Raw genomic sequence first — 21830 nt, forward strand, 5'->3', positions numbered from 1 at the left:
CTCCTTGACTTATTCCACATTTTGTTGTGTTACAGCCTGAATTCCAAATTGATTAAACAGATTGTTTTCACACCCATCTACCCACAATACCCCATAACGACACATTTAAAACATGTTTTTAGAAATAGTTGCACATTTATTGAAATTGAAATACAGAAATACATTTCTCTTTTACATGAGTATTCACACCACTGAGTCAATACTTTGTAAAAGCAACTTCGGCAGCAATTACAGCTGTGAGTCTTTCTGTGTAAGTCTCTAAGAGCTTTCCACACCTGGATTGTGCAAGATTTGCCCATTATTCTTTTCAAAATTCTTCAAGCTCTGTCAAATTGGTTGTTGATCATTGCTAGACAACCATTTTCAGGTCTTGCAATAGATTTTCAAGTAGATTTAAGTCAAAACTGTTACTCGGCCACTCAGGAACATTCATTGTCTTCTTGGTAAGCAACTCCAGTGTAGATTTGGCCTTGTGTTTTAGGTTATCGTCCTGCTGAAAGGTTAATTCATCTCCCAGTGTCTGGTGGAAAGTAGACTGAACCAGGTTTTCCTCTAGGACTTTGCCTGTGCTTAGCTCCATTCCATTTCTTTTTTTTATCCTGAAAAACTCCCCAGTCCTTAACGATTACAAGCATACCCATAACATGAATCAGCACCACTATGCTTGAAAATATGAAGAGTGGTACTTAGTAATGTGTTGTATTGGATTTGCCCCAAACATAACACTTTGAGGACAAAAAGTGAATTGCTTTGCTACATTTTTTTGCAGTATCACTTTAGTGCATTGTTGCAAACAGGATGCATGTTTTGGAATATTTGTATTCTGTACAGGCTTCCTTCGTTTCACTCTGACAATTAGGTTAGGATTGTGGAGTAACTACAATGTTGTTGATCCATCCTCAGCTTTCTCCTATCACAGCCATTAAACTCTGTTTTAAAGTCACCATTGACCTTCCACTGCGGCAACTGAGTTAGGAAGGATGCCTGTATGTTTGTAGTGACTGGGTGTATTGATACACCATCCAAAGTGTAATTAATAACTTCACCATACTCAAAGGGATATTCAATGTCTGCTTTTTAATTTTTACCCACATACCAATAAGTGCCCTTCTTTGCGAGGCATTGGAAAACTTCCCTGGTCTTTGTGGTTGAATCTGTTTGAAATTCACTGCTTGACTGAGGGACCTTAGAGATGATTGTATGTTTGTGGTACAGAGATGAGGTAGTCATTCAAAAATCATGTTAAACACTATTATTGCACACAGAGCAAGTCCATGCAACTTATTATGTGACTTGTTCAACTAATTTTTACATTTTAACTTATTTAGGCTTGCCAAAGCAAAGGGGTTGAATACTTATTGACTCAAGACATTTCAGCGTTTCATTTGTTATTAATTTGTAAAAATGTCAATAAACATAATATAACTTTAACATTATGGGGTATTGTGTGTAGGTCAGTGACAAAAAACTCTCAATTTAATCAATTTTAAATTCAGGCTGTAACACAACAAAATGTGGAAAAAGTCAAGGAGTGCAAATACTTTCTGAAGGCTCTGTATATCTACGGTGTCCACAGATCGATTTATAAGCAGAAATGTCTGTCGGAACCGGTACCAGAACCACGCAGGTCCACTAAATAGAGGATTTTACATCTAAGAGGTTTATTGCAATACAGCTTCAATATGAAAACAACTCATGAGAAATTTACTAGACTTACAAATAAAATACTGTACAAAATGGTGTTCTACCCAGCAAGCTTAGTGACTGTGACATGTTGGTTGTCTTATTTTCAGGAGAGATCATTTCTACATTGGCAATTTGACCACAGAAAGAGACTGCAATTTCATAGTGGTTGTGATGGCCAGTTACTTGCTGGCTCAACATAGGATTGGGATGGAAACCACTACCATCAGTAGTGCTACCATGGCGGTCAACAGCACGATGGCGGTCAACAGCCTAGCGGTTAAGAGCGTTGGGCCAGTAACCGAAAGGCCGCTGGTTCGAATCCCAGAGCCGGCAAGGTGGAAAAATCTGCCGTTCTGCCTTTGAGAAAGGCAGTTAATCCCCCACAACAACTGCTCCCCGAGCGCCGATGATGTGGACGTTGATTAAGGCAGCCCCCCGCACCTCTCTGATTCAGAGGGGTTGGGTTAAATGCAGAAGCCACATTTTGGTTGAATGCATTTCAGTTGTACAACTGACTAGGTATCCCATTTCCTTTCCCTTCTCCCCCACTCTGCTCTCTGTAGGGGCCAAGCTCCTGGCTCTGTCCTCCACTCTTCTGCAGCAGGTAGCTACTCTCTGATGGCAGCAAGGCAGCTGAATAAATCACTTTACTCACCATGCAACCTGGGATGTCCAACTATTCTTTAACTACATATATTCTCACCCTAAGACAGACCATGATGACCTGTAATCATTGGATACTTTACAAAAACCTTTTGTTATCTACTAAAAGAAAACATAGCGCACACATATGTTTAAAAATGTTTGAGTTCAGGTGGGCCTTCGCGCTTCAGCAAACAAAGAAAAGGAGGGGTGCTCAACAACAATGACAAAAATGATGAGAAGGGTTTGCCAAGAAAAACTTCCAAAAGGACTAATTCAAGGCAGAAAGCAGTTGGAGCACTCAAAAAAAAAGTATAGATTGATTTATTTTAGCTGTACGGGATGAGAACAGGATGAGAACAGGTGACTGACGTTTTGACGAACAATGACTTTGTTTGTTGAAATCAGCGCTACAACGGCAGAACGCTCAGAAACTTGATCCTTTAGGGATGAACAAGCACAAGACATTCTCCAACCGCACTCCCTGTTCAATGACTTGGCACAAGTACCTGAACCTGCAGAATGAACAAAAAAAGTTGAGTGTTGAGCTCCTAGACATGAGAAAAAGAGAAACATGCCATTTATTGCACTCTGTCTCCTTATCTGAGTATTGGTTTGAGAAAATGCATACCAAGGGGTTTACGCATTCACAAAGCCCCAGCTTTTGGCTAAAATTATGAGTTTTGGGGCAAATGGGAACAAGTCTACAATAAATGCTCACTGGATTTGATGCTGCTCTCCATTGAGAAAACCAAGGCAGAGAAAGACAGAATATCTCACATTGACGCACAATAGCTCGAAATGAAAATCCAACAAAAGGTGGATATAGAGACCTTTAACACACTCTCCAATGAGATATCAACATCCCTCACTGCATTCCAAAACGACCTGAAGCGACACAAGCTACAGAAATACAAACGAGACAAGGGACTACCAAGATGGCATCGTCTATGACTGGCAAGGCAAACGAGTGAGATTCAACTACAGATTCCGCCCCCCTGTGACCAGACGAGACGACTTTCACCTGTCCTCTGCCAGTGAGAAGACGTTTCAGAGCATAGTAACTCCAATACCTCCCGAACCAATCCCGCTTTTATCAGGGAGCGAGACAACCAGCCCCAACCCACAGAAGACGATGCAGGGCTCGAGGGGGAGGAAATCTACCCCCAGCCCACCTGAGGAAGTCCAGTCGGAACCAGGGCCTCTGACTGATGAGTCAGTCCTGAGTAAAGGACTATTTTTCTCCCCTTTTGCATTAAAAGTTGACACTTTCAAATTTGTTCAACAATTACATTTAAATAATGTATTCTGTGCTAATATGCAACCACTGAGTAATGGCAATGCAGTGTTTAGAAACTATAATGCATCTGGTATTTCTGCTGTGAGAGAAGTCGAGTTTTGTGCCTTGTGCTAATTTGAGTCCCTCTGTTCTCACCTACAGTAGGCTGATATATCATGATTTTGCTAAACTGGCCCGCAATACCCCTAAACAAACAGTTAATCTCAGTAATGATGAAAAAAATGCTTCAGATATTGTGATAAAAAACGCTGATAAGGGAGGGTCTACTGTGGTATTAAGCAGAGAACAATATGATAGTGAGGTCTATGCTCAACTCTCTGACAATAAGTTCTATGTCCCTCTCCGTAGATAGCTTCATTGATGACGCTTTTTCACAGGGTTAGATAACAGAAAATGACTTTCTCAATCGCCACACACAGCCATTCCAGTCTATTATGGCATACCGAAAATACAAAAAGTTGGGAAAACCCTTTCCGTCCCATAGTGTCAGGTAACAGTAGCCCTATTGAACCCCTTTCTCAGTATGTTGATTTCTTAATCTCTAAATGTGTGCCAGCATTGCCAGCCTTTTTAGGAGATACCAGGGATGTGCTTATGATAATCAATAACTATAGATGCGACACCGAAAGCATCTTGGTTATACTTGGCTTTCAGTCTCTCTACACTAATATCCTGCATAATGCAGGCCTACGAGCGCTCGCTCACCATGTCGACACTAGATCGGAGGATATCTTACCTCCGTCTAACTTTATTCTGTCTCTCACTGAAAAAGCCCTCACATCAAATTACTTCCAATATGTGGGCAGTTTCTACCAACAGATTCGGAGTACAGCGATGGGCGCTGCATTCGCTCCTGGGGGAAGGAAAGCACTAGTGGGGATGAACAACTCACGTCCGGTTGTAAATCAAGGGAGAAGATCCAGGCTCTCCCTCTCAAGATTCACCAAAGGAATGTTCTTTTTTTATTTGTATTTTAATTTATTTTACCTTTATTTAACTAGGCAAGTCAGTTAAGAACAAATTGTTATTTACAATGACAGCCTACACCTGCCAAACCCGGACGACGCTGGGCCAATTGTGCGCCGCCCTATGGGACTCCCAATCACGGCCGGTTGTGATACAGCCTGGAATTTAACCAGGGGGTCTGTAGTGACGCCTCAAACACTGAGATGCAGTGGCTTAGACCGCTGCCCCACTCGGGAGCCCAGCTCTTTGTTTCAACATACGTTTTCCTGCTGAAACAATATTTCTAACGTAGAATGTGGGGAATGGTCAGAGGCGATCTATAGAACACTAATGTCATTTTGTTTGTTATTTTGTGATGTCATTAAAAATGGAAATACTGTAACTTGGAAAGTATACCCACTACATATATGACGTTTCCTTACTATGCTTTGTGCATGTAATATGAAAAATGATTAAAGTATTTTTGTTAAGAGAGGGATGTGATTTGAGACGCTATAAGAGATCATCCTGTTACTCTGCTCAAACCATCGTATTACGCTACTCTCATCACCCCACTGGGGAACAATCGATACGGCTGTCATGTGCCTTTTACTGAGGAGTTGCTTCCGTCTGGCCACTCAACCATAAAGGCCTGATTGGTGGAGTGTTGCAGAGATGGTTGTCCTTCTGGAAGAATCGCCCATCTCCACAGAGGAACTCTGGAGCTCTGTCAGAATGACCATCGGGTTCTTGGTCACCTCCCTGATCAAGGCCCTTCTCCCCGATTGCTCAGTTTGGCTGGGCGGCCAGCTCTAGGAAGAGTCTTGGTGGTGCCAAACTTTTTCCATTTAAGAATGATGGAGACCATGGTGTACTTGGGGACCTTCAACGCTTCAAACATTTTTTGGTACCCTTTCCCCGATCTGTGCCTTGACACAATCCAGTCTCGGAGCTCTATGGACAATTCCTTCGACCTCATGGCTTGGTCTTTGCTCTGACATGCATTGTCAACTGTGGGACCTTATTTAGACAGGTGTGTGCCTTTCCAAATCATGTCCAATCAATTGAATTTACCACAGGTCGACTCCAATCAAGTTATAGAAACATTAAAGATGATCAATGGAAACAGGATGCACCTGAGCTCAATTTCGAGTCTCATAGCATAGGGTCTGAATACTTAAGTAAAGAAGGTATCTGTTTTTTTATTTGTAATACATTTCTAAAAACCTGTTTTCACTTTGTCATTATGGGGTATTGTGTGTAGATTGCTGAGGATTTTTATTTTTTAAATCCATTTTAGAATAAGGCTGTAACGTAATAACATGTGGAAAAGTCAAGGGGTCTGAATACTTTCCGAAGGCACTGTATATATATTATTGTAAATATTGATCACATTCCTTGTGTATGATCATATATTTTGATACATTAAATGTTCAATATTGTGAACCTAAGTTATATATTTTTTACCTCCTGTTTCAGGAAGTGATGTCACTGAGTACTGCCCCTATATATAGGACCTTCCACCTCCACCTGGGATATAGATGTTTGATGAAGACCTAAGGGTCGAAACATTGTTATAAATAAAATCAACTGGGAGCATGAGAAGCAGTGTGAGGAGTTTGTCTACAACTCCAGCACCTGGGAAAGTACCTGGATGTGCGTATTTTCTTCAGCTTTTGCTATTGTTTAACCAAACATGATCTCTTATTACTGGTATTATTTTGTGCTATAATTTGCCATTTACCTTGAAACATTATTTTCTTACATTGTTGTGTCTAAATAGGCCACTAGGCTATAAATAGGCGCTAAGTGCAGCGGTCAAGTCACTGAGAAAGACGTCAGATTGACATTGAAACATCAGTCACCGGTTCTCACCTGTACAATGGATTAAAGTGAGCTAAAATAAATCAATCTATGCCGTTTTTGTTGAGTGCTCCAACTCCTTTCTGCCTCGTTTTAAAATGTTTCTAGCGTCAATGTTTCTGATTAAATGCATCATGATGAAGTGAATACAATGTTTTGTGACTCTCTGTTGCAATGTGACAGTCTGCAAACCTCACCTGCGTGTGATGTAGTAGAAGACAGGGTTGCCGTTCTTGGAGGTGCCAGCCTGGTAGAAGATGTTGAGGGTCTTCAGGGCTTTGAACTCCTCTTTCTCATGTACCTGGTGTCTGAGGTAGCAAATACAAGATAGGGAGATACTTTCCGAGTACTACTTAAACAACCTCTGTCTCAGATGCTATCATACCCAGTTTTATGAGACCGCCTTGTGACAGTGAGATCTATGTGATTAATAGTATCTTGATGAGTGTACCTGGTCATAAATTCTTCAAACTTGGAGCTGGTGAGGTTGAGGCTGGACCAGTGGGTGTCAGCCACAGGTTTGTGCTCTGGGGGCCCCAGGTAGGCCAGGAGGGTAGCCATCTTGTCAAACGGCCGTCTCCCCACTGCCTTGTGATCCCTGATGAAGAACAAGGAAGTGGTCAGCACGACATCCAGTCTACTCTCTGATAAACATCTCCCACACGCAGCAGGTACAGAGGTACACTACAGTTTCAAACAACGCCTCCTGTGAGCTGGGCTTGGTGATTGGTGTAAACAAATGTGGGCTTTTGTTTATCCTAAAGATCTGGGTAATGTAAAACATCTTACATAGAAACAGATATATCTCTTATAAAAGTCCTCCCAGCAATACAACAGACCATCTCTGTTTGGACCGTTCAGCCCACTCACCTGTTGCTGGAGAGGTACTGTCCTATCTTCTCCTGGTTGTTCCACAGCAGCCGGTGCAGGGCCAGAACGTTGCCATCACTAATGAAGGACAGGCTGTGGTTGACTGAGTCACTGGCAGGGCAGTCTGATGCAATGTCCAGGAAAAACCTACACCACAACGGAACAAAATTCAGCTAGGCCTGATAGGGTAAATAGTATCCAGTAAAAACATCCAAGACATTTAAATGTATCCTCAGAGAGGGAAGATCCTTCTGTTATCATACCTTCTAGCTGCATCAAAGTTGCTTTTGACAAAGTCATTAAAAGGCCTCATGTGCTCCTCTTTGGTGAATAAAACATGGTTGGCAATGCTCTGCAGGATCTGGAAGAGACAAATAAAAACATGTCAACAACAAGGCAAGATCCTCAAATACAATATACCATGTGACTGAATTCAGGAAGGTGAGCTTATCAAATTTTCAAGACCGGCTTTTTAACATTTTATAAAAGTGTAAAAAAAATTTAAAAAACTAAAAAAAAACTGGAGACAGGTAGGAGAAAAATGCAATTGAATGATAGATTTTCTTTGTAAACGCATGAGTTACCATGGCATTGTCCTCCAGATTAAGTTTCTCCATTACCCCCCTCCATTATCTCAACCAATCATGGATCCTGCCTTTCTCTAGGGTTGGGCGGTATTCAGATTTGCATAGAGTCATATCGTTTCTGTACCATACCGGGGTATACGGTCTTACCGAATGTGCACACAAGGTGCCGCTATTTCAACAACAAGAAAAAAACACATACCTACATACATACAGTTGAAGTCGGAAGTTTACATACACCTTAGCCAAATACATTTAAACTCTGTTTTCACAATTCCTGACATTTCATCCTAGTAAAAATTCCTTGTCTTAGGTCAGTTAGGATCACCACTTTATTTTAAGAATGTGAAATGTCAGAATAATAGCAGAGAGAATTATTTATTTCAGCTTTTATTTCTTTCATCACGTTCCCAGTGGTTCAGAAGTTTATGTAAACTAAATTAGTATTTGGTAGCATTGCCTTTAAATTGTTTAACTTGGGTCAAACGTTTCGGGTAGCCTTCCACAAGATTCCCACAATAAGTTGGGTGAATTTTGGCCCATTCCTCCTGACAGAGCTGGTGTAACTGTGTCAGGTTTGTAGGCCTCCTTGCTCGCACACGCATTTTCAGTTCTGCCTACAAATTTTCTATAGGATTGAGGTCAGGGCTTTGTGATGGCCACTCCAATACCTTGACTTTGTTGTCCTTAAGCCATTTTGCCACAACTTTGGAAGTATGCTTGGGGTCATTGTCCATTTGGAAGACCCATTTGCGACCAAGCTTTAACTTCCTGACTGATGTCTTGAGATGTTGCTTCAATATATCCACATAATTTTCCTTCCTCATGATGCAATCTATTTTGTGAAGTGCACCAGTCCCTCCTGCAGCAAAGCACCCCCACAGCATGATGCTGCCACCCCCGTGCTTCACGGTTGGGATGGTGTTCTTCGGCTTGCAAGCATTCCCCTTTTTCCTCCAAACATAACGATGGTCATTATGGCCAAACAGTTATATTTGTGTTTCATCAGACCAGACGACATTTCTCCAAAAAGTACAATCTTTGTCCCCATGTGCAGTTGCAAACCATAGTCTGTCTTTTTTATGGCGGTTTTGGAGCAGTAGCTTCTTCCTTGCTAAACGGCATTTCAGGTTATGTTGATATAGGACTCGTTTTACTGTGGATATAGATACTATTGTACCTGTTTCCTACAGCATCTTCACAAGGTCCTTTGCTGTTGTTCTGGGATTGATTTGCATTATTCGCACCAAAGTAAGTTCATCTCTAGGAGACAGAACGCGTCTCCTTCCTGAGCGGTATGACAGCTGCGTGGTCCCATGGTGTTTATACCTGCGTACTATTGTTTGTACAGATGAACGTGGTACCTTCAGGCGATTGGAAATTGCTCCCAAGGATGAACCAGACTTGTGGAGGTCTACAAAAATGTTTTCTGAGGTCTTGGCTGATTTCTTTTCATTTCCCCATGATGTCAAGCAAAGAGGCACTGAGTTTGAAGGTAGGCCTTGAAATACATCCACATGTACACCTCCAATTGACTCAAATGATGTCAATTAGCCTATCAGAAGCTTCTAAAGCCATGACATCATTTTCTGGAATTTTTCAAGCTGTTTAAAGGCCCAGTCAACTTAGTGTATGTAAAATTCTGATCCACTGGAATTGTGATACAGTGAATTATAAGTGAAATAATCTGTATGTAAACAATTCTTGGAAAAATTACTTGTGTCATGCACAAAGTATATGTCCTAACCGACATGCCAAAACTATAGTTTGTTAACAAGAAATTTGTGGTGGTTGAAAAACTAGTTTTAATGACTCCAACCTAAGTGTATGTAAACTTCAGACTTCAACTGTACATATATTACATACACTACCGTTCAAAAGTTTGGGGTCACTTAAAAATGTCCTTGTTTTCGAAAGAAAAGCAATTTTTTGGTCCATTAAAATAACATAAAATTGATCAAAAATACAGTGTAGACATTGTTAATGTTATAAATGGCTATTGTAGATGGAAACGGCTGATTTTTAATGGAATATCTACATAGGCGTACAGAGGCCCATTATCAGCAACCATCAGTCCTGTGTTCCAATGGCACGTTGTGTTTGCTAATCCAAGTTTATCATTTTAAAAAGGCTAATTGATCATTAGAAAAACCTTTTTCAATTATGTTAGCACAGCTGAAAACTGTTGTGCTGATTAAAGAAGCAATAAAACTGGCCTTCTTGAGAATAGTTGAGTTTCTGGAGCATCAGCAATTGTGGGTTCGATTACAGGCTCAAAATGGCCAGAAACAAAGAACTTTCTTCGGAAACTCGTCAGTCTATTCTTGTTCTGAGAAATGGCTATTCCAAGTGCGAAATTGCCAAGAAACTGAAGATATCGTACAACGCTTTGTACTACTCCCTTCACAGAACAGCGCAAACTGGCTCTAACCAGAATAGAATGAGGAGTGGGAGGCCCCGGTGCACAACTGAGCAAAAGGACAAATACATTAGAGTGTCTAGTTTGAGAAACAGACGCCTCACAGGTCCTCAACTGGCAGCTTCATTAAATAGTACCCGCAAAACACCAGTCTCAACGTCAACAGTGAAGAGGCGACTCCGGGATGCTGACCTTCTAGGCAGAGTTGCAAAGAAAAAGCCATATTTCAGACTGGCCAATAAAAAGAAAAGATTAAGATGGGCAAAAGAACACAGACACTGGACAGAGGAAGATTGGAAAAAAGTGTTATGGACAGACAAATCGAAGTTTGAGGTGTTCGGATCACAAAGAAGAACATTTGTGAGACGCAGACCAAATGAAAAGATGCTGGAGGAGTGCTTGATGCCATCTGTCAAGCATGGTGGAGGCAATGTGATGGTCTGACCCAAAGCACAGCTCCAAACTATGCAATAACTATTTAGGGAAGAAGCAGTCAGCTGGTTTTCTGTCTATAATGGAGTAACCAGCACAGTCACCGGATCTCAACCCTATTGAGCTGTTATGGGAGCAGCTTGACCGTATGGTACGTAAGAAGTGCCCATCAAGCCAATCCAACTTGTGGGAGGTGCTTCAGGAAGCATGGGGTGAAATATCTTCAGATTACCTCAACAAATTGACAACTAGAATGCCAAAGATCTGCAAGGCTGTAATTGCTGCAAATGGAGGATTCTTTGACGAAAGCAAAGTTTGAAAGACACAATTATTATTTATATTAAAAATCATTATTTCTAACCTTGTCAATGACTACATTTCCTATGCATTTTGCTATATTTCCTATTCAAGCTCATTTCATGTATGTTTTCATGGAAAACAAGGATATTTCTAAGCGACCCCAAACTTTTGAACGGTAGTATATATATAAATAAATAAAATAAATAAATACACACATACATCACCGATCAAACGTTTTAGAACACCTACTCATTCAAGTTTATTTATTTATTTACTATTTTCTACATTGTAGAATAATAGTGAAGACATCAAAACTATGAAATAACACATATGGAATCATGTAGTAACCAAAAAAGTGTTTAACAAATCAAAATATATTTTATATTTGAGATTCTTCAAATAGCCACCCTTTGCCTTGATGACAGCTTTGCACACTCTTGGCATTCTCTAAACCAGCTTCATGAGGTAGTCACCTGGAATGCATTTCAATTAACAGGTGTGCCTTCTTAAAAAGTTAATTTGTGGAATTTCTTTCCTTCTTAATGTGTTTGAGCCAATCAGTTGTGTTGTGACAATGTAGGCGGGTCTACAGAAGATAGCTCTATTTGGTAAAAGACCAAGTCCATATTATGGCAAGAACAGCTGAAATAAGCAAAGAGAAACAACAGTCCATCATTACTTTAAGACATGAAGGTCAGTCAATAAGAACAATTTCAAGAACTTTGAAAGTTTCTTAAAGTGCAGTCGCAAAAACCATCAAGCGCTATGATTAAACTGGCCCTCATGAGGACCGCCACAGGAATGGAACACCCAGATTTACCTCTGCTGCAGAGGATAAGTTCATTAGAGTTACCAGCCTCAGAAATTGCAGCCCAAATAAATGCTTCACAGAGTTCAAGTAACAGACACATCTCAACATTAACTGTTCAGAGAATGCATGAATCAAGCCTTCATGGTCGAATTGCTGCAAAGAAACCACTACTAAAGGACACCAATAAAAAGAATAGATTTTCTTGGGCCAAGAAACATGAGCAATGGACATTAGAACGGTGGAAATATGTCCTTGGTCTGGAGTCCAAATCTGAGATTTTTGGTTCCAACCGCCGTGTCTTTGTAAGACGCGGTGTGGGTGAACGAATGATCTCCGCATGTGTATTTCCCACCGTAAAGCATGGAGGAGGTGGTGTTATGGTGTGGGGGTGCTTTGCTAGAGACACTGTCTATGATTTATTTAGAATTCAAGGCACACTTAACCAGCATGGCTACCATAGCATTCTGCAGCAATACGCCATCCCATCTGGTTTGGGCTTAGTGGGACTATCATTTGTTTTTCAACAGGACAATGACCCAACACATCTCCAGGCTGTGTAAGGGCTATTTGACCAAGAAGGAGAATGATGGAGTGCTGCATCAGATGACCTGGCCTCCACAATTCCCCGACCTCAACCAAATTGAGATGGTTTGGGATGAGTCGGACCACAGAGTGAAGGAAAAGAAGCCAACAAGTGCTCAGCATGTGGGAACTCCTTCAAGACTGTTGTAAAAGCATTCCAGGTGAAGCTGGTTGAGAGAATGCCAAGAGTGTGCAAAGCTGTCATCAAGGCAAAGGGTGGATAAAATAAAGAAAAACACTTGAATGAGTAGGTGTTCTAAAACTTTTGACCAGTAGTGTACATACATACTAAACAAAAATATAAACGCAACATGTAAAAGTGTTGGTCCCCATGTTTCATGAGCTGAAATAAAAGATCCCAGAAATGTTCCGTACGCAAAAAAAGCTTATTTCTCTAAAATGTTGTGCACAAATTTGTTTACATCCCTGTTAGTGAGCATTTCTCCTTTGCCAAGATAATAGTTGTGGCATATCAAGAAGCTGATTAAACAGCATGATCATTACACAGGTGCACCTTGTGCTGGGGACAATAAAAGGCCACTCTAAAATGTGCAGTTTTGTCACACAACACAATGCCACAGATGTCTCAAGTTTCAAAGGAGCGTGCAATTGGCATGCTGACTACAGAAATGTCCACCAGAGCTGTTGCCAGAGAATTTAATGTTAATTCCTCTACCATAAACCGCCTCCAACTTCATTTTAGAGAATTTGGCAGTACGTCTAACCGGCCTCACAACCACAGACCACATGTAACCACGCCAGCCCAGGACCTCCACATCCGGCATCTTCACCTGCGGGATGGTCTGAGAGCAGCCACCCGGACAGCTGATGAAATTGTGGATTTACACAACTGAAGAATTTTTGTACAAACTGTCAGGAACCGTCTCAGGGAAGCTGATCTGCATGCTTGTCGTCCTCACAAGGGTCTTGACCCGACTGTAGTTCGACGTCGTAACCAACTTCAGTAGGCAAATGCTCACCTTCGATGGCCACTGGCACGCTGGAGAAGTTTGCTCTTCACGGATGAATCCCGGTTCCAACTGTACCAGGCAGAAGGCAGGTATGGCGTCGTGTGGGCGAACGGTTTGCTGATGTCAACAGAGTGCCCCATGGTGGGTGGTGGTGTTATGGTATGGGCAGGCATAAGCTACAGACAACGAACACAATTGCATTTTATCGATGGCATTTTGAATGCACAGAGATAACGTGATGAGTTCTTGAGGCCCATTGTCGTGCCATTCATCCGCCACCATCACCTCATGTTTCAGCATGATAATGCAAGTCGCCATGTCGCAAGGATCTGTCCACAATTCCTGGAAGTTGAAAATGTCCCAGTTCTTCCACAGCCTGCATACTCAAGACATGTCACCCATTGAGCTGTTTGGGATGCTCTGGATCGACAGCGTGTTCCAGTCCCCTTTGTTTTTACACTGCTGCTACTCGCTGTTTATTATCTATGCAGTCACTTTACCCCTACCTACATGTACAAATTACCTCGACTAACCTGTACCCCCGCACATTGACTCGGTACCGGTACCCCCTGTACAGTGGGGAAAAAAAGTATTTAGTCAGCCACCAATTGTGCAAGTTCTCCCACTTAAAAAGATGAGAGAGGCCTGTCATTTTCATCATATGTACACGTCAACTATGACAGACAAATTGAGAAAAAAAAATCCAGAAAATCACATTGTAGGATTTTTAATGAATTTATTTGCAAATTATGGTGGAAAATAAGTATTTGGTCACCTACAAACAAGCAAGATTTCTGGCTCTCACAGACCTGTAACTTCTTCTTTAAGAGGCTCCTCTGTCCTCCACTCGTTACCTGTATTAATGGCACCTGTTTGAACTTGTTATCAGTATAAAAGACACCTGTCCACAACCTCAAACAGTCACACTCCAAACTCCACTATGGTCAAGACCAAAGAGCTGTCAAAGGACACCAGAAACAAAATTGTAGACCTGCACCAGGCTGGGAAGACTGAATCTGCAATAGGTAAGCAGCTTGGTTTGAAGAAATCAACTGTGGGAGCAATTATTAGGAAATGGAAGACATACAAGACCACTGATAATCTCCCTCGATCTGGGGCTCCACGCAAGATCTCACCCCGTGGGGTCAAAATGATCACAAGAACGGTGAGCAAAAATCCCAGAACCACACGGGGGGACCTAGTGAATGACCTGCAGAGAGCTGGGACCAAAGTAACAAAGCCTAACATCAGTAACACACTACTCCGCCAGGGACTCAAATCCTGCATTGCCAGACGTGTCCCCCTGCTTAAGCCAGTACATGTCCAGGCCCGTCTGAAGTTTGCTAGAGTGCATTTGGATGATCCAGAAGAGGATTGGGAGAATGTCATATGGTCAGATGAAACCAAAATATAACTTTTTGGTAAAAACTCAACTCATCGTGTTTGGAGGACAAAGAATGCTGAGTTGCCTCCAAAGAACACCATACCTACTGTGAAGCATGGGGGTGGAAACTTCATGCTTTGGGGCTGTTTTTTCTGCAAAGGGACCAGGACGACTGATCCGTGTAAAGGAAAGAATGAATGGGGCCATGTATCGTGAGATTTTGAGTGAAAACCTCCTTCCATCAGCAAGGGCATTGAAGATTAAACGTGGCTGGGTCTTTTAGCATGACAATGATCCCAAACACACGAAGGAGTGGCTTCGTAAGAAGCATTTCAAGGTCCTGGAGTGGCCTAGCCAGTCTCCAGATCTCAACCCCATAGAAAATCTTTGGAGGGAGTTGAAAGTCCGTGTTGCCCAGCGACAGCCCCAAAACATCACTGCTCTAGAGGAGATCTGCATGGAGGAATGGGCCAAAATACCAGCAACAGTGTGTGAAAACCTTGTGAAGACTTACAGAAAACGTTTGACCTGTGTCATTGCCAACAAGGGGGTATATAACAAAGTATTGAGAAACTTTTGTTATTGACCAAATACTTATTTTCCACCATAATTTGCAAATAAATTCATAAAAAATCCTACAATGTGATTTTCTGGATTTTTTTTCCTCATTTTGTCTGTCATAGTTGACATGTACCTATGATGAAAATTACAGGCCTCTCTCATCCTTTTAAGTGGGAGAACTTGCACAATTGGTGGCTGACTAAATACTTTTTTGCCCCACTGTATATAGCCTCATTATTGTCATTTTATTGTGTTACTTTTTTATTTTGTACTTTAGTTTATTTAGTACATATTTTCTTAAAACTGCATTGTTGGTTAAGGGCTTGAAGGTAAACGTTTCACGGTAAGGTCCACACCTGTTGTATTCGGCGCATGTGACAAATTTGATTTGATATCCATCAACTTCGCACAGCCATTGAAGAGGAGTGGGACAACATTCCACAAGACACAATCAACAGCCTGATCAACTCTATGCGAAGGAGATGTGTCGCGCCGCATGATGTTCACACCAGATACTGACTGGTTTTCGCCCCTACCTTTTTGTTAAGGTATCTGTGACCAACAGATGCATATCTGTATTCCCATTCATGTTTAATCCATAGATTAGGGCCCAATGAATGTATTTAAATTGACTGATTTCCTTATATGAACTAACTCAGTAAAATGTTGCATTTATATTTTTGTTCAGTGTATAGTCTCCTGAGTGGCGCAGTGGTCTAAGGCACTGCATTGCAGTGCTAGCTGTGCCACTAGAGATCCTGGTTCGAATCCAGGCTCTGTCGCAGCCGGCCGCGACCGGGAGACTCATGGGCAGCGCACAATTGGCCCAGCGTTGTCCAGGGTAGGGGAGGGAATGGCCGGCAGGGATGTAGCTCAGTTGATAGAGCATGGCGTTTGCAACGCCAGGGTTGTGGGTTCGATTCCCACGGGGGACCAGTATAAAAAATATATAAAAAATATTTAAAAAAATATATGTATTCACTAACTGTAAGTCGCTCTGGATAAGAGCGTCTGCTAAATGACTAAAATGTAAAATGTAAATGTATTTATACAAAATGTGGGGATGCACAAAACAATTTAGGCAACAGGGATCTTGATCCAGGAGGGGATTGAATGTCACTGCTGTAACCAAGAAGCTTAATCTTGACATCTTGCCACTTAGCAAGCAAGTTAGCAAACCAAATGCATAGCTGGAGGCCTGAGCTGGATATAATTGATTTGATATATCTTAGATTTATTTATAGTTATAAGCAGTGGCGTAGCACGCACCCCTGCAGCTTCCGCAAGGCATTGGTGGAAGGCAGTGGTGCGAGGCAGTGGTGCACCCCCCCACAAAAAAAGACTATTTAAACGTATTGAAAATCATACCATCTGTATTTCGAAATACACCGGTATACGGTATATCGCCCAAGCCTACCTTTCTCCCTACATAGATCAGTGCTTTCTCTTTCACTAAACTAGGTCACATATTATTAAGTCATTTCATATATGTGGCCTGGGTATCCAGTCCTCTTACCTTGGACATGAGCTTCAATCCCCTCTCTATCCTGGGAGGAGGTTTCTTATCCAGGATGCCCGCCTCGTAGGGCGACACTATGGCAGGGTTGATGAAACGTAGGAACATGGCACTACCCACCGCCCCTATGCTGTTCTGGGGGAAACGCTGGCTGACCACCTGAATGTGAGGTGTTGGAGGAGGGATAGTAAGAACAGGGGATGATTCATTATTAGAGAGAGGGAGAGGAGGAGAGGGCTTAGGTTGGAGAAGATAGTGTAGAAGGAGACAAAGTATTCCACAGGCTAGAGGACATAAGATGGCCACATTACCACCAAACCACATTCACACCACTAGGCCCACTTCAAAACTGAGTTAGAGATAAAAAAGGAAAGCAAGGAGCCTGGAAATCTTGATAATAGGGAGAGGAAATTCTCAGACCACTCCTAACTACTAGGGTAGACTTGATACTGTATGCTTATGAAAAAACACCGGGCAATGTTCAATTAAATCCATCTCCTGAATTGATCAAACGTTCTGCATGTCTGCATACAAAAATGTAATCAGCTGTAACACAAGTGTGTTTTAATAGGGAGATTGCAGCAGTGGAATTACTAGACTGGAGGATAATGCAGCCTCATGAAAATAATTGTTTCATTACTGCTGCAATAACACAAGCTGTTATTAACAGCCTGCAGTAGTAGATTGCTTTGAAAGGTCAGCCAATTACCAGGCCTCTACAGCTTACTCATCAGTCCCATGAACACAGGATATTGACCGCTAGCAATATTAACCATGATGCCAATACGACATCTCAACCTACGAAGGAGGCACAACTACTCATGATAACAGGCTGCTAGCTCACATTGTTCATTTCAGATACAGTAAATGCAGTAGGAAGAACTGAGGGTGTGGTCATCAGATCATCCCTGGGGTGGAGGTCTTTCTGCACTGCGAAACATAGCTGGTAATGAACTGCACAGAAAGCCTTAGGTCTTCACAAGAGTTCCAAATTCCAGGAGAGCTTTTCAAAAAGCTGAGCGGTCCCAGGATACAGAGTCACACCACAAAACTATTTGCCAAAGTGCTCCGTGACCTGCAAAACAAGCCCCTTATCATAGACCCCCAAACTCCTTTGAACACCAACCCCAAAACCCCACACCAGTAAAAACCCAGAGGAGCAGTGGATAGGAATACTGTAGCTACAACAGTGCCACCAGTTTGTGGTGAGCGTACATTGAAATCGAGAGAAACTTGTTTGGAAGTAAAAGTATTAGTAGTGGGATTTCAGGTGAGGATTGTAAAGTAGTTTAGGTGATGGAACAGCAAGAGGGTGAATGACTTTCCCTTTCTTTCAAGAGAGTGGCTAGGGAGAACGTTCTCTGAACTTACTGCTTTTTTGCTTTCCTTTTTCTCTTTAACTGTGGCTTTATTCAGTAGAGAGTGGCAAGTTGCCTACAGAACAGAGATGGGCACAAAAAAAGTCACGACAAACACACACACCACAAACACACTGCACAAATACTACTACATTCATATACAGAACCTGCACAAAAGTGCAAATGATTCCTATGCCATCAAAGCTTACCTTGTGACGTAAATGTACCTAGTTCATAATAACCACCTTGAAAACATTGTGAAAACATAAATGGTGGCCATTGCAGAAAAAGCTAAGATAATTCCTCAAATAAAAGGAACCCTGTCAGTCAGATGGGGGTTTCCAGCCTGGGTTAGAGTTGGGAGTTGAGGTGTCTAATATGTACCTGGAACAGGCAGTGACAGACACTGCGCAGCTGAGGGGGGAACTCTGTGGAGGAGTTGATGATGGCCAGGAAGAAGCGGTTGGTGATCTGCAGCAGGTTCCTCTGGTTCTCCTCCAGGATCTCACTCTGCTCCAGCCTGCAGCCGGAGACACAGAACCAATCACAACCACAGACACAGCCGGAGACACCGAACCAGTCAGTCAAAGCCAGAGACAGCAAGAGAGCATGGGACAATGCAACAGGTCAGGTAGCATACAACACTTCTTCCATGTTGCTGAAAATCTTATAATTTTCTGAGGGGCCTGAAATCAAAACAAGCAGATGATCAGTTAATTTATTAGCAGTGCTGCCTTGGTTTAAATAGTACAGCTGGAAAACAAAGTGGGTGATTGAGTAAAATAGTGTTGGTGTGGTGTCTGTGGGGTATGGTACCTGGTGGGGTCCACCTCGAAGCTGATGAGCTGCCACTCTGGGCCGGTGATGACCCCTCTGAGGAGAGGTTCTAGAAGCTTCTGCAGGTACGTGGCCCCGTACACCTGAAACACAGCAGAGGGAGGGAGGGGTGGATACAGACACGCAACAACACACTGACAATCTAAACTAGAACTCACAGAAAGCAGGCGCCATGCTTCCTGGAAAGCCTAAGACCACATAGTGTGTCATGGCCTGTCAGAGAGCAGGTATTTTGCATAGTTGTAAAGACCTCAACCACACTTTCATGCCTTGGTTGATCAGGACAGGACTGGGCACCCAGCCAGTCATGTTGTGTACCTTAAAGCAGAAGGTCATGATCTTGCTGGCCAGACTGTTTCCTCGGAACAGAGTCTGCATGGAGTCCGCCAGCTCCACCTCCTTGGAAAACATGTTCCACAGCAACTGGTACAGGAGGTGGCGCGAGTCAAACAGAGTCACCAGCACCCGCGCCAGCTCATCCTGACAGGGGACAGGAGGGGAGAAAATCACTGACAGAGATCACACCGTTACTGACACAGCTCACACTCTGACACCCACAGTCACTAACACAACACTGACACATTCATTCATATTCACACCTATGAACAGTATGAAAACATTTGGATTAAAATGTTATTCAATTTACACCCCCAGATCTAACACCAGGGTCAAGATGTCAGGTCACACAGAAAGGACAGTGGGTGGTGAATAGGCTACATACCCACTGGGAGCAGGGCACTACGTTGGCCAGTGCCATGGCAATAGGCAGCTCTCCCTGGTCTCCCATCATGGTGACCAGCTCCACCAGCCTCTCGAAGCGGTCAGCCAGCACCGTCTCTGCCAGCGTGTCAAACTCTGTCCCCTGCTGCAGGATCTTAGTCAGCACCTCCATGAAGGTGGCCCGCGTCTGCAGGTCCTTATGGTAGCCCAGACCTACACACAGAGAGAGGGGGGGGGGAGATAGAGAGAAATGTATTATAGATCTTACCTAAGTGGGACAAGAGGGAAGAACATTGACTGTGCACGGGCAAGTATTGTTTTAACGACCCTACACTAATGAGGAATTAGATGTAATTAACAGAGATCCCATTAAAGCCACTTCCACTGTTACTTTTCTTTCGCATGTGCAGTTAAGCACTTTAAACAGGGACACATAAAGCAGCCAACCCAAGAGCGAGCCTAAGCCTCATTCCTGATAAGTTCCTATGTTAGGTTTCCAGACTGACCGATGGAATGCATGAGGCCACTGTCCACGTTAGCGTTGAGGAGGTTGGACATGGCCAGGACGGTGCAGTGTCGGAGGGAGGCCAGGCGTCGAGACATGCCCCTCTTCCTCCCTGCCACCTGCTGCCCATCATCCTCCACCTCACTGCAGTCATTCAGCAGGTTCATGAACAGGGTGAAGTACCTAGGACGAGGACACACACAATCACTACAAAGCTAGTGGGAATAATGATGTGAAATGGCAGACTTTGCTTTCTGTATAACTGTGATGTACATTTCATAAGTAATAAAGTGCAATAGTAATGGAGAGGATATCTGTCGTACTTGAGGAAGAGCTGGGACTTGGCCTCCATCAGTTCCACTCCGTCTCCCTCCTCAGGCTGGAGGGGCAGGCCAGCTAGCAGGGACACCACCGCCTCCATACTGGCCTGGTCCAGGTCCCTGTAGATCACACAACACAGGGCATAGGTCAGGGGTTAGAGATCAGAGGTCAGGGGTAGAGGTCATGGTCAGATCAGCTGTGTGAGGGGGGTACAATCCAAGCAGGGGGTGGTAGTAGTACAGTACCTGGTAAGACACTTGACGTCATCATCAGCCGCCTGGTTTGAGGTGCCCATCACCCAGTCTGTCAGGTACTCCACCATCTTATTCCTGCCAGGGATGCATGGACATTCATTTACAGTTTGTAAACTAAATGGCATGGTCTTTGTATTACTCCGTATCACTCGATATGTTGCAGTAAACCTGGACAGTACAGTACATGTTTGACAGACAGTCAAGACTCCAGGAGGACATTCTCACCTGAACTTCATCTCCTGGCAGAAGGACAGGTCGTCTCGTCTCTCCATCATCACCTCCACCAGCTGGCACAGCTTGGTCTTGATCTGGATGGCATGCACTATGTTGCCTAGGATACGCACGTACCTGCCAACACAACACAGGGCATGGGGAGGATGAGAGTGGGCAGTGGGCTCACAGCAGCTCACCAACAGTCTCATGGTCCAGGGTCGGCATAGAGGGGAGGACAGGAAGGGTGGCATTTACCTGACCAGGTTGAGCATCATGGTCTCTATGCTGGCCTGTCCCAGGTGCTCTGAGCTGCCTTACCTGACCAGGTTGAGCATCATGGTCTCTATGCTGGCCTGTCCCAGGTGCTCTGAGCTGCCTTACCTGACCAGGTTGAGCATCATGGTCTCTATGCTGGCCTGTCCCAGGTGCTCTGAGCTGCCTTACCTGACCAGGTTGAGCATCATGGTCTCTATGCTGGCCTGTCCCAGGTGCTCTGAGCTGCCTTACCTGACCAGGTTGAGCATCATGGTCTCTATGCTGGCCTGTCCCAGGTGCTCTGAGCTGCCTTACCTGACCAGGTTGAGCATCATGGTCTCTATGCTGGCCTGTCCCAGGTGCTCTGAGCTGCCTTACCTGACCAGGTTGAGCATCATGGTCTCTATGCTGGCCTGTCCCAGGTGCTCTGAGCTGCCTTACCTGACCAGGTTGAGCATCATGGTCTCTATGCTGGCCTGTCCCAGGTGCTCTGAGCTGCCT

At 43.4% G+C, this 21830-nt stretch overlaps 1 protein-coding gene across 1 annotated transcript in view; it reads right to left on the reverse strand.

Moving 5' to 3' along the window:
• The window catches only part of LOC121579914 (neurofibromin-like), a 90089-nt gene that overhangs the window by 44642 nt on the left and 23617 nt on the right, over nt 1-21830 (reverse strand). Inside the window, exons 22-35 of the mRNA XM_041894891.1 lie at nt 21087-21209; nt 20853-20936; nt 20610-20726; nt 20288-20469; nt 19783-19994; nt 19380-19541; nt 19041-19144; nt 18609-18744; nt 18238-18300; nt 16867-17025; nt 7570-7667; nt 7307-7453; nt 6888-7034; nt 6634-6744 (exon numbers count right to left, since the gene is read on the reverse strand). Of these exons, the coding sequence (XP_041750825.1) occupies nt 6634-6744; nt 6888-7034; nt 7307-7453; nt 7570-7667; nt 16867-17025; nt 18238-18300; nt 18609-18744; nt 19041-19144; nt 19380-19541; nt 19783-19994; nt 20288-20469; nt 20610-20726; nt 20853-20936; nt 21087-21209 (1845 nt within the window). The remainder of the gene's footprint in view (nt 1-6633; nt 6745-6887; nt 7035-7306; nt 7454-7569; nt 7668-16866; nt 17026-18237; nt 18301-18608; nt 18745-19040; nt 19145-19379; nt 19542-19782; nt 19995-20287; nt 20470-20609; nt 20727-20852; nt 20937-21086; nt 21210-21830) is intronic.

The sequence above is a fragment of the Coregonus clupeaformis genome, chromosome 13, assembly GCF_020615455.1.
Source record: "Coregonus clupeaformis isolate EN_2021a chromosome 13, ASM2061545v1, whole genome shotgun sequence".
NCBI classification, from domain to species: domain Eukaryota; kingdom Metazoa; phylum Chordata; class Actinopteri; order Salmoniformes; family Salmonidae; genus Coregonus; species Coregonus clupeaformis.